At 44.1% G+C, this 13,722-nt stretch overlaps 1 protein-coding gene across 1 annotated transcript; it reads right to left on the reverse strand.

Moving 5' to 3' along the window:
- Positions 1 to 1,807: 1,807 nt before the first annotated feature.
- LOC311593806 (uncharacterized protein) lies at positions 1,808 to 12,372 on the reverse strand (the record flags this gene model as incomplete). The annotated part of the gene is made up of 6 exons (XM_084775222.1): positions 1,808 to 1,876; positions 2,284 to 2,347; positions 5,826 to 5,966; positions 8,003 to 8,107; positions 8,657 to 8,918; positions 12,288 to 12,372. 6 exons carry the CDS (start codon positions 12,370 to 12,372, stop codon positions 1,808 to 1,810), a joined length of 726 nt encoding a protein of 241 aa, XP_084631348.1.
- Between the last annotated feature and the right edge of the window lie 1,350 nt (positions 12,373 to 13,722).

The raw sequence follows: 13,722 nt of genomic DNA on the forward strand, positions 1-13,722 counted from the left end.
CTTTCCTAACCATTAGTTCATATGCGTGGTACTGAACACCATCAATTAAAGTACATGTTACTTATTGAGCTAGCAAGACATTGAAAAACTTGCCAGTTAAACTATGCCATCCCACTGGATAAAAGACAACAATTCCAGGTATGCTATGACACAGAGAAAAATGTATCCTGGAAGAGACAGGTGATGAAAACTGTGTGTGGCTATGAAAATCACCCCCACCTGGCAGACAAGAAAACTGGTGTTCAGAGGTAGGTGCTTGAAGCTGTACATCATTAAAAATCAAAGCCCAGCCTGGCTCTCTTGATAGCACATGTTGAGTACATTCCCATCCAAGGAGACCTCACATTGGGAGACCTGGATCCTCTGAGTCCTCAGGAGGAATTGGCTGTTCATACCTTAAAGTCCATGTGATAAAAGCCTTCGTATGTCATATTTTGTGAGGTACTGGGCAGGCTGATGTTCCCCGGCATCCCAAATGAGGCAATATCTGATGGAGAGAAGGAGACAGATGGCAGTGGAAATGAGAAGACGTTCAACTGATGGAAACAAAAGCTCATAAAACTCATTCATTCCTGTCACAAGCAGGCAGGTCTTAAAGAGAGATTATTCCCCCCCCCCAACTGTTGACTGTGCACCGAGCACACAAAGTCCGACCATTACCCAGCACAGGGTGGTGGGTGATCTCATCCTTGCGATGGCAAGCCACCTCTCCTACAAACCTGACCTCTCCTTTCCAGGCTCACCAGACTCCTTTCTTCCCCCCTTACAGTACTTGCCATCATACCTCCACTCCTCTTTCCATTCACCTGCCCATTGTCTTTCCCCCTTTCTTCTTTCCCTTTATTTAGCCTTCTCAGTAGCATATTTCTCCTTGACTTGGTCATGTGACGTGCCTCCCCTTTGTCTTCCTATACATCTGCTGACAGACCCCTCTTTCCATTCATCACTTATCCATCAATACTATATCACACATGGGCACTACGACACCTTTGCTCTTTGTCTGTCAATCCTTCCTCCCTTCTTTCCTCAAATTCTTTTATTGGCATTTCCCTTTTTTTTTTCATTCCTATTTTTCTATCTTTTATATCCTCCCATCACTCCTTCTGCCTTCTACTATCCACCTCAACCCCACACCCCCTCCTTCTAAGTGTCCATCACTCCTCCACCACCTCCCTACCTGCTTTCTCTCACTCCACGTTTCTGCTTTCCCACCCACTCCCACCCACCACATCCCTTCCTTCACTTTCCATTTCATACATCAGCAGAAGAGATCTACTCTGTGCCCAATCTGAATTGCCAGACAATTAGAAGGGAAATTGCAATGAAGTCCCCCTCAAGGAGCCCTGGGCTGCTCGAACAGACATTCAGGAAGTAGAATTTTCCACACAACACAGTGAGTAGTCAGTTGGTGCACCCAAGACTACAGGAGTGCTGAGGAGGGACTCCCGGTGGGAGAGAGTTCCAAAGGCTTTGAGATGCACCAAACATGGTGATTATACTGGATACCGAAGGGATATTTCAGGCATAGAAAGCTGGAGTGGGAAGTCTTGCAAAACTTAACCATTGCATCCCCCCACACATTGTGGGGTATCCTGAGGTTTAGGTCACTCCTCTAGAGGAGGATGTGGGAACACTGGGGACTTAGCTTCTGAAAGACCTTGACAACATGTCCTGAGGTCTGCACTTGATTCCCCAGGAAATGGGAGGTCTGAGGTTTAACTCAGAGAGGTCTCTCTAGAAGCTGTGTATGAGTAGGTGTGGTTGCTACTGCAGCAACCAACACAAGAACAGTGTGCAGGCAACAGCTCTACTTACTTTTGAGCATGGCTAACTGTTGGTTGATGATGTAGAACCAGAATCGGACCACTGGGCACAACTGCAATACAGAGGATCAGAGACCTTGCTAAGAGGATACGTGTACATACCTAACCAGTATATACATCCTGAATCCTTTGTACTCTAAGATGCTTTACAGGACAAATCTCTCACATAAGATGGAGAAACTCTATCATAAGCATGTCACAACCTCCCTCTTACACAGGCCTAAGCTCCCTGCTACACTAAGCTACCCTTCAACCACTGCCTCTTTCTCTGTCCCTTCTTCAGAAGCAGGGGCCTTAACAGAGGACAAAAGAGTAACTTTGGGAAGCTGCCCAGATTAGGAATGAAGCTGTCCCACTTGGCTGACTCAGCCCACATGGGCTTGTCCCCTGTCCCACTAGGCACAGAGCCTTCTCCACAGCTGATACTCAGGGTCTGTCAGGGCCACATTGTCAGACTTACTAGGTTAGGTAAGAAGATGTTCAAGGACCATTTCATCATTGAATCCACCATTTTGGAGAACATGCTGAAGAAGGGAAGCAGAAACATTGGCAATGGTCATCACCATTAAGGGCTTTGAAGTACTCTGCTTTACAATCCGAATAGTGGTTAGGTCTCTGATGTGAAATCAAGGTTCTCAGCCTGTAGTTTGTGACCCCTTCGGGGATTGAACAACTCTTTCACAGAGATCATATACCAGATACCCTGCACATCAGATGATATTTACAATATGATTCATAACAGTAGCAAAATTACAGTTATAAAGTAGAAATGAAAATAATTTTATGGTTGGAGAGGGGGTCACCACGACATGAGAAACTGTATTTAAAAGTCACAGCACTGGTAAGGTTGAGAACTACTCTGTTAAGTAAGCAATTGTGCATTTTCATACCTCCTCAGTGAACCTAGCATAGGCCACTTAGGTCAGCCACTAATGCCTTTTAAATATGCCATTTATTTACTTATCTTCTGTCCATCCAACCAGCTTTCTGTCCATCCCCTTTCATCTTCATTCACATATCTTCCATGGTCTCATTCCCCAGTGTGTCTCCAAGAACAACAGTGTCTATTGACTCAGTATTTATGGGATAAATGAATGCTAAATGAAGGGACCCTCGCCCAAGGACTCCAAATTCCCCCCAAAGACCCTAGTTTGCTTAACTAGATCAACTCCATGACAGGCTTCAGGTTTTTACCCTGTCTAACTAGGCAAAGTTTCTAACGATTCCTGGGAAAAAACACAAATTACAGACAGCTCGTGAGCAGCTAATAAGCTTATACAACAAAATGACTAGATAGCATTTTATATTACTTCATGCCCTTGGTAAAGAGCACAGCTGGCCCCATCCAATCAAATGAAAGGCCAATTCCTGAGTAAGAGCCAAAACCTCAGTGACTCAAAAAGCCTCTAGTAATCAAACAGCTAATCCTAAATCCCCTCTTATACTCTGACTCAGTTCTGATCAATCAATTAAAGCTTGTCACTAATCCCTCCAACTGTCTATAAATTGGGCCTGCCCAACTTACCAAAAGCAATTTACAGATTCAATGCAATCCTTATCAAAACACCTACACAATTTTTTAAAGACCTTGAAAGCTCAATTCTCAACTTCATATGGAAAAACAAGAAACCCAGAATAGCTAAAACAATCTTGGACAATAAAAGATCCTCTGGAGGAATCTCCATACCTGATCTCAAGCTGTACTATAATGCAACAGTAATTAAAACAACATGGTACTGGCACAGCAATAAACTGCTTGATCAATGGAATAGAATAGAAGACCCAGAAATGAATCCACACACATATGGTCACTTGATTTTTGATAAAGAAGCCAAATCTATTCTATGGAAAAAGGATAGCATCTTCAGCAAATGGTGCTGGTCTAACTGGATGTCTACGTGTAAAAAAATGCAATTAGACCCATATTTGTCACCATGCACAAAACTCAAGTCCAAGTGGATCAAAGACCTCAACATAAAACCAGAGACACTAAATTGGTTAGAAGAAAAAGTGGAGAAGAGCCTGGAACACATTGGCGCAGGAGACAACTTCCTAAACAGAACACCAACAGCCCAAGCCTTAAGGTCAACAATTAATAAATGGGACCTCATGAGGCTGAGAAGCTTCTGTAAGGCAGGAGACACTGTAAACAGAACAAAGCAACAGCCTACAAACTGGGAAAGGATCTTCACCAACCCTACATCTGACAAAGGTCTAATATCAAAAATATATAAAGAACTCAAGAAATTAAACACCACCAAACCAAATAACCCATTTGAGAAATGGGGTCAGAACTAAACAGAGACTGCTCAACAGAGGAATATTGAATGGCTGAGAAACACTTAAAGAAATGTTTAATGTCCTTAGTCATCAGGGAAATGCAAATTAAAACAACTCTGAGATTCCATCTTACACCCATCAGAATGGCTAAGATAAAAAAATTCAAGTGACACTACATGCTGGCAAAGATGTGGAGAGAGAGGAACACTCCTTCACTGTTGGTGGGAATGCAAACTAGTACAAACATTTTGGAAATCTATCTGGCACTATCTCAGAAAACTAGGAATAGGGTTTCCTCAAGACCCAGCTATTCCACTCCTTGGAATATACCCACAAGATGCTCTTTCATACAACAAGGACATATGCTCAACCATGTTCATAGTGGCCTTATTCATAATAGCCAGAACATGGAAACAGCCTAAGTGTCCTTCAGTAGAAGAGTGAATAAAGAAACTCTGGTACATTTACACTATAGAATACTACTCAGCTATTAAAAACAAGGAATTCCAAAAATTTGTGGACAAATGGGTTGAACTAGAAATGATCATAATGCGTGAGTTAACCCAGAAGCAGAAAGAATCAACTGGTATATACTCACTTTATATCTGGACACTAGCCCAAGAGGCATGTCCCATGAAAGTCTTCACTTACCAGGAAAGTGGGACAAAGGGGAGGACATCCTACTGGGACTTTAGGTGAGAGAAGCATGGGAGAATGGGGAAATAGAAAGATCTAGAGGGTCCTAGAAACCTACAAGAACATTATAATGGGCAGATCTGGGCCCAGGGGTCCTGCTCAAACTATGGCACCAGCCAAGGACAATATGTGCAGTAAACTTCAAACTCCTACTCAGATATAGCCAATGGACAGGACATTCTCCACAGTTGAGTGGAGAGTGGAGATTGACTTTCACACAAATTCTGGTGCCCATTATTTGACCACATCCCCTGGATGGGGAGGCCTGGTGGCACTCAGAGGAAGGAGTGCCAAGGAGAGACTTGATATCCTATGACCTTATACCGTGGGAGGAGGTCCCCCTCAGTCACCGTCATAGGGGAGAGGGGTAGGGGGAAAGCGGGAGGGAGGGAGGAATGGGAGGATACAAGGGATGAGATAACAATTTAGAAATAATATAAATAAATTAATAAAATGTTTTTAAAAACGATTGAGATGTAAGATGAATAAATTAATAAAATATATATTAAAAATAAAAATAATAAATTTGGCCTGCATGCTCATTTGGCCATCAACTTCTAGAGGAAAGAGGCGATCCTAGCATGCTAGAATAAAAATACTCTGTTTTACATACTGCCTTGGGGTCTTTCTTCAGCAGATCACCTGGACCTCAACACTGAATATAAGGCAACTTCTGCCTTAAAGAGCTCACACAGGCAAGTTGGGAGATGGCAGCCTGGCATGAAAAACGATGTGACAGAGCTCCTACCCATGACCTCTCCATGAGAACTTGGAAACAGGAGTAGCCAATGTTCTCCACAGGTGGGTGCTGCTAGGGAGGTCTGTGCTTCTGGCCCAACCCCTTTCTGCTTGGGATTCCAAGCTCCTTCAGACAGAATCTTGGCTGGAAGCAGGGCATTAAAACACTAGCAGCATAGTTTTATGCCATCGTGGTCAGATCCCATGGAGCCTGAGAACTACTTCATGCATGGCACCATCCCACTCCATGCCCTGTGTAGCGCTCAGATTTCCCCGGTTTGTATCTACCCTGTTTCCACTTGGATCCCAGTGAACACTGCCTGGCAGCTCTTCACGGAAAACGAGAGTTGGCCAGGCTCAACCTCTTGCAAACCCAAGGGGATCACGATGTTCACATCCACCATGGAGCCGCTGAGAAATGAGAATGTCCTGGTCACAAGGTAGAGAAGGCTGTTAGAAGCTGAACACGTGTCTGGGAATACTCAAAAAGGTTTCACTGGAACTTACAAACATATGGAGGCATTTGTGTGTGAGAGGTAGCTGATACACATACTTCAAAAAAAAAGGATTCTCGATGTCCTATATATACACACTTCTAATTTGTTTTTATTATATGTATATATAAAGTCAACAAAATAGTTTATTGGAACAAATGCCTATTCATAAATCAAGACTCATAAAAGGTGGTGGTAAAAGGCTGCCTCCTGCACTGTCCACCTGGAGTTCTGCTGAACTCATGCACATCAGAGTATTAGTATTGCCTCCTGGAGTTATATGCATACCCACCCATGTGTGATGGTGTGAGTGTATGTGTGTGTGTGCATATGTGTGCATGTGTGTGTGCATGTTGTATGTGATGGCATGTATGTGTATGTGTAATGGTGTGAGCATGTGTAACGGCATGTGATGGTGTGTGTGTGTGCATGTGTGTGTGTGTATGGTGTATGTGATGGTATATATGTGTGTGTGTGTGTGTGTGTGTGTGTGTGTGTGTGTGTGCATGTATGATGGTGTGTGCGTGCTGGTGTGTATATGATCATGATGGTAATGATGATGATGATGATGTGTATGAGAGAGATAGACAGAAAGACAGAGGGAGGGAGAGGGAGAGAGAGAGAGAGAGAGAGAGAGAGAGAGAGAGAGAGAGAGAGAGAGAGAGGATGGATGTATGACCGTGTGTACCTGAAGCTCATCTCTTTGTTAGGCTGGCCAGCCAATGAGTTTCTGAGATCCTCACCAGCACTGTCCTCACCAGCACTGGGGTGACAGACACAGATCATGAACCAGATTGGAGTTCCTGTCCTTAAACTTGTACCACTGGAGCTTTTCCAGCTGAGCTCTCTCCCCATCTTCATGAGTAATCTGACTGAACTGCTTTGTTTGTAAGATGGATGTAATAGAAACCTACAGTGGGGATGGAGAAGAGCACTCAAATGAACTGCTGCCCAGAACCTGGACTGTATGATATATTTCATGTTTATTATAGGGTGGTGATGTAGCTCAGCAATTGAATTCCTGCCTGGTACATGTGAGGTCCTGGGTTCAACACCCAGCACAGTAAGTAAGTGAGTAAATGAATAAGTAAGCTATAAATTCTGTTCATGAGACTTTCCAATAAATAAATAATTGATGTATTTATTACTTGTACCAATCACGGAATTATTTAAAGGGGTGACATGAACAGTATTGGTGTGTGTGTACAGGACAGCTCACAAGCACAACAGTGCTTATGTGATGTGGAGCACTTACTACCTTTTAGAATGGTGGTGGGGAAAAAATCTAAAAAGAAGCAAACTGAGATATTAAGTGCCACTTTCTCTCAGTTGTAAAATTGAAGGTTGTTTTCTTTTGTATTTTAATTTCTTCCCCAAGTTTGTTTCAACACAGCCTCAGAATACGGCAAAAAAGAAAAAAGAAAAAAGCAAGAAGGTTGACTTCCACCTGTGTCCTGCCACCACAGTCATCCTAAGAAACTGTATACTTGTGAAGTCATTATCAAGATCTTGGGGAAATGCTAAGAAAAAGCAAAGGCCATCTTATCTGTTGAAAGAAAGAAAACTGCCCACCACCAATAAAACCACTTGCAATTTCTAGGACTTCCCTCCACTCACTTCTCTCACTATGTTAGCTACTTTGCATCACTGTGACCAAATGCTCAACAGAAAGTGATTATTTTGGTCTCACAATTTCAGAGACACTTCAGTTCATCTGTCGGGGAAGGCGTGACAGTGCATCAATATGGTGGAGAGCACCTGCTCACATCATGGCAGAGCAAGAAGCTGAGACACCTGTAGCTCAAGAACAGACTGTGACCTTCCAATCCTGCTTCTAGTAACATACTTCAGTCAGTCAGGCTCTACCTCCTAAGAGACCCACAGCACCCCAAAACAGTACCAGAGTTCAAAGCATGAGCTGGCAGAGGACAGAGTTCAGATCCAAACCTCAGCATTCCCCATATTGCTCACCCTGAGAAGTTGATGGTCAACTTGGTATGAAGTATAAGTTCGAGATTGGATGAGGCAGAGGCTTTCCATGACAACTGGACAATGTCGAAGTGGGTGACATTGAGCCTGCAGAAAAAGTAGAGTGAGGTGAAGTGGAAAAGCCAATTGCTGCGAATCCTTGGCTCTCTACTCAGGCTGCAGTGGCCCCATTCCCTCTATCCCATGCCTTGTCCCTTCGAACTTTGATTTCTATACTGAGTCCCTTTTCTATGAAGCATCAGCCAGTAACTAACATTTACAGTTGATTAAGATGGTAAGAGAAAACACAGATGCCATATTGAAAGCCTCTTCTGACAACTGTGGGATTAGCCTGGAACAAAGGGTTCTCTTACTCACTGGGGGACAGATGATAACTAAAGGAGAAGGGATCAGAACATCTGTGATATGCTTTCCTCATGTGACTTATAATATAGCGGGCTCGGACAAACCCACATAATCCCAAAGAATGGACAGTGTTAAAAAAAACACTAGGCAGTGACTGTGACTCTGGGAAAGGAGATGGTGACCTTGCAATGCCAACTTTGTAAAGAGTTGGTCAGACCATTGTCTTTCAGGTACTTGGAACCTTCTCTGATCAATGCTTTGGGGAAACATTGCTAAAGAGCTCAAACTCACCAGCTGTTGAGTTTTACAGAGTCCATGTTCTTCAGAACATCATTCATGCCAGAGAGGCTCCCGTGGCCACAAAGGCCACCTAGGGAGCCTTTGCAGACCAGGCCTTCCACAGCCTTGGTTCCTGCTGCCTCCAGGAGGTCATTTTTTATATCAAACGATACACTGCCACCCAGGAGAAGTGTTCGTAGCTCTTCCTTCTTCTCAAACAGATTCTGGTTGTTGAGAATAACAGCGCTCAGCAGCCCTTCTTGGGCCAGGATCTCTAGGTGGATGGCAGGTGTTGACAACTATTGGTTAAGGAGTTTACCGGCTTCACATTAAGTATAGTGAACTGATGGTGGCAGCACCATCATCCAGCAGAGTACCCATGTGGACTATACATTCTGGTTGTACTGCCCCAGTGAGACAAGGATGGTTAGGGAGGCCAAGCCATGATCCAAAGGTAGTAGGTCACAGCTCTCTCCAGGCAGAGCTCATAATAAAGCATGCTGGACCTCACACCTCTTCCACACTCAGTTCTCTTCCTCCTACAGCTGTGAGCCCATCCATACTCCCTTATATCTATAACAACAACAATCATGAATTATAATTTCACTTTTATCAATGCCTTCTAGACTCTAGCACATAGACAGGAAAGGCTAGGTCACATGACATGGAGCTTGCCCACCCCATCCCTTGAAATCTATAAGTCAAAAAAAATTTTGTCTTATAGATTTGAAGGAAAGGCCTTCTCCTCAAGACTCCATTATGGCTGATAACGGCAAAAATGATAGCTCTTGCCAAAATGTTCTCCCACATCAGGGCCTTATCATGGCTGCCTAAGGTGATGGCCTACAACTGTCCTTCTAAAACTTGTCCAAAGGTAGTTTCCTGGCAGCACATTTTAATGAACCTGCCTTAATTGCTAACACAATGATGACCTTGCCTCAGACTTGGCATAACCATTATGTAACCTAGAGCCAGAAGGACCAGAGCCAAAATACCAGATACCCTAGGCATGGATATCAATCATGACTGCTGAATGGCCCCTATTGGTAATGGCCATTTGATGGACTAAAACCCCAGTAGACCATTCACTTATCCTGTTCCAGACTGACTAAATCCCCAGATAACCCAGCTCCAAACTGACTAACCATTGACTTTCCTTCAAAACTTTTAGGTGGCCTAATATCACAGTGGACATCAGCTGGTCCGGCTCCATACTGATCAAATCTTCCAGAAGACTGACCCAGCACTACCTGGACTACAGCAGCAAGAATGACCTGTCATCATCAGACCATTTGTTAAAACTGTTCAGCTGGCCCAGCCCCAGACTGACTAGAACTGCCACCGCAGATCTGGAAACACGATATGCTAGGCGAGTGTAAGGGTAGCCACTGCCTGTAAAGTTCATGCTCCCACCACCAAAGGACTAGACTCTCTTGAGCACTTACAGTCATAATGGCCAGGACTGCTTATACTCTTTCCACACAAAGGATACTTGCCTGGTAATGCCATTTGTGTCCAAGGAGTCTGAAATATTCATCTCATGTTGATCAAGTTCACTCACAATGTCCTGGTCGAACTCAGAGACATTTCCAGGTGAACTAGAAGTCACAGGAGCCTGGAGTTCCTGGATATCATCTCCCAGATAAATGGATTCATCTTCAGTATCACTTGGGATACTATCTTCACTTCCCATACCTTCTGAGACAAAGACATATGGCTGAGTCCTGGGGCACAAGCTCCCACTGGGACTAGGAAAATAGGTATTCAACCCAGGGCCAGCCAAACACTGGATCCAGGTTCCTTGCAAAAGGAAAACCAAGGTTCACTCTTAAACATAACCCCAGGAGGCAATGAAAAGTCAAATACATGTGAAACACACTTGGTCCTCTATAGTGAAAGAGAGGTGTGTAAAGAGAAGATAAAATGAACAGTGGTACTCAGACAAACAAAATAAAGCACCATGGCCTCAAAGAGTGAGAAACTGCTTCAGCTGATAACAGCTACCCAGATCTTGATGAAACCCAGAGCTTTGTAAAAGCTGGGTGGGCAACTACTCTTTTTTTACCACTGAAATACAACTCCTTCTCCTCCTTCTCCTCCTCTTCCTCCTCCTCCTCCTCCTCCTTCTGTTCCTCCTTTTCCTCCTCCTTCTATGTCTTTTTCTTTTTGGTTTTTTTGAGACAGGGTTTCTCTGCATGTCCTGAACTGACTTTGTTGACCAGGCTGTCCTTGAACTCACAGAGATCCACTTGCCTGTGGCTCCCAAGTGTGTCACACCATGCCCAGCTCTCTTCTACTTCTAGACCTCAGTTTTCAAACCCTAGGGGGCCCAGAGGACCTCTGAACTTTGAGGCAGATGGGATAGCTCTTCTTCACCTTTTATCAATATTTTTCCTAACTAAATATTTTCCTTCTGGCAGGTGAAGTTTCTGTTCCTGACATCAAAACTACTCCAGAGACAGACACCTATCACAGGAGTGTGACTTCAAATGAGGACTCTTCAGTTGATATCATGGGTCAGGCTGTAGACCTGGAGGGTAGGAGCTGTCTGTAGAGGGTTGGTCATTACACCAGAAACTGTACGTCTGTGTTGTGTGTTCCCCAAGCACACACCTCTTACCTCTTACCTCTGCTCTTATAACAGACACTTGCTATTGTTAAGCGTGCAGGCACTCCTGCTTGCTGCTTCCTGAACATGTCATCTGTCCACCCAGCTTAGTTATTTCCCTTGCAAAGTCAAGGGCTCAGGCATAGGCCATTCTTGAACCTGCAGACATCTTAGGTTCTGGGGAAAGCAAGCCTGAGAAGACAGACTCCCTACAGATGAAGACAACGGTCTATGGTGAGGGCACACTCCAGAGCAGAAGTTATGTCTGGTGAGACTCAGATGAATCTTCTCAAGTGATAGCACCAATAACAACTTCAGAACATTCTTTGGAACCAGGATGGAGAACCAGGTAGACCACACCTTGACCATGAGTCCTCATCATGCAGACCTCTCGCTCCTTGCCCCATTTCTTCCTCTGTTGAACTATAAATTCCAGAGTCCTAAGATGAACTTGGGGTGGGGGCACTAGGCCCCTTTATTTGTTCCTCTTTGAAAAGTGTCTATTAAATCTCTTAAATCTCCTCTCTCTCTCTCTCTCTCTCTCTCTCTCTCTCTCTCTCTCTCTCTCTCTCTCTCTCTCTCTGTCTCTCTCTCTCTGTCTCCTCTTTGCAGAGATTAAGCCTCCTCTTTCTGCTTTGCTCGACATTGTTTAAGTCTTTAATTGGCACATTGTGGCAGATGGCTGCCAGAGCTCAGGCTTTTGTTCTTTAGTGCAAAGTGTCATGAGACTTAGATCACTAGAGTTGAAGGCCAGAAAGACTTACCTGGGAAGCTGGTAACAAAATGGAAGTCTATGTTGAGAAAACTCATAATGAGAAGAAAGTAGTTTACATTAAATAGGTGACCTAGATGCCAAGATGTGGTCCAAAAGGGACAGTGTGTCTCTGGGAGAGGGTACAGGGATAGCCTCCAGAAGTGTCCAGAGACTTTGGCATATCTACATTATTCTGATGGGTCAGATATACTAAAAGATGTCAGTTTGTCTCTTTGAAGGTTTCCTTGGTCAGAGCTTCCAAGAAAGATGGGGCAGCTCACCTTGTTCGAAACTGGAATTTTCCGACAGAACATGGCTTCTGATAAGCAGGCAGACAAGAAAGAGGAATGTCCACAAGAGTTTCATGCCCATTGCAAGCACCTGTGGATTGAGTAACAGTGAACTGTGACCCAAGAGTCTTGGGTTCTTGTGCAAAACTCATCATCACCTTCTTTGTGGCTCAGTGAAGCCTTTGTTTCCACATCTGTAAAAGCAGCCCACTTCTTACTTCCTTTACTTGGAAGATCCTGGCACTGGGTGTGGAGGCAAGGGATCCTTTAGGCAGTGAGTTTGTTGTGTGACTGTTAATATGGTAAATCCTCTTAACACAGAATTGGGAGGAAGGAATGAAGTATGCAGAGGTAAAGTGACTTGCCCAAGATCACACAGCTGGTAGGTGGCAGAGTAAAATCCTGAAGCTAGGCAGGCTGGTCCCAGACTCCAACTATGTTATAATAAGTGAACTGCCAGAAGTGGTTGGGCACAGAAACTACTATGTACTGCAGACCTACTCTTTACTAGCTCCCATGATAAGTGTCTTTTATTTACTGTTTAGCAGAATTAAATACTTCTAACAACCCTGAGATGAGATAAAAGCAAAATGAGCTGGCAAGGGTACCTCAGTGACTAGTGGCAGAGCTAAGGCATGGAGATATCATTGTGTGAATTCACTCTGAGCTATTTGGGCCTGAGGGTGATGAGGGATGCTAGGGTAGGTTGAGCTTTTCACATAGTGGTTCTCTTCTCTTGTGTGTGTTCTTACATCATCACTGATGCTTCTCCTGCCAAGAAGTGCGCACTATGCTTGCTACCCCCAAGTCTGAAGGGATGGGAGTTGGTGATTGCCTCAAAGAATAGCGCACACATAAGTGGCATTGTGATTCCATGGCTTCTATTCTGTCTTTCCTTTTCCTTCTCCCTCCCTGATTGCCTTCAAATTCCACATAATGAGAAAGTGTAAGCCATGTGGGAAGAGCTTTGGCTATGATGGACTTAAATGTTCATGTATCTTAAGAGATGGCAGCCACCCACGTGAAAGAGGGGGAGCTTTAATGCAAGGACACGAGGGCATGGCCCAAATGTTGACAGATGGGAAATGGGACCATTCTGCTCTTATGTTGCCCTTTCAGGAGAAGGAGGGAGAGAATTGTGTGCTACTGCAAATTGGAGTTGCCTGTCAAAGTGTCGTGTCCTTTTGACAGCTTTGGTTTGATCACTCTTGTGTCTGCAGCCTCTGAAGTAATACCTAGCTTACAGCACTAAGAACAAGGGAATGGTTTGATGTTTTTGAGTCTGATATGATGCCAACACGTTCACATTTTTTAAAACTAATTAAATATACTCTGTAATCACACGTGTCTTACACGAATCTCTCCTGGTACTACCAGCTTGAGCGTTAGCCCTAGCCTCTGAGGAACTGAGCCATACAGAGGAAGA

Source organism: Acomys minous (genome assembly GCF_964271855.1).
Source record: "Acomys minous genome assembly, chromosome: 3".
In the NCBI taxonomy this organism is placed as follows: Eukaryota; Metazoa; Chordata; class Mammalia; order Rodentia; family Muridae; genus Acomys; species Acomys minous.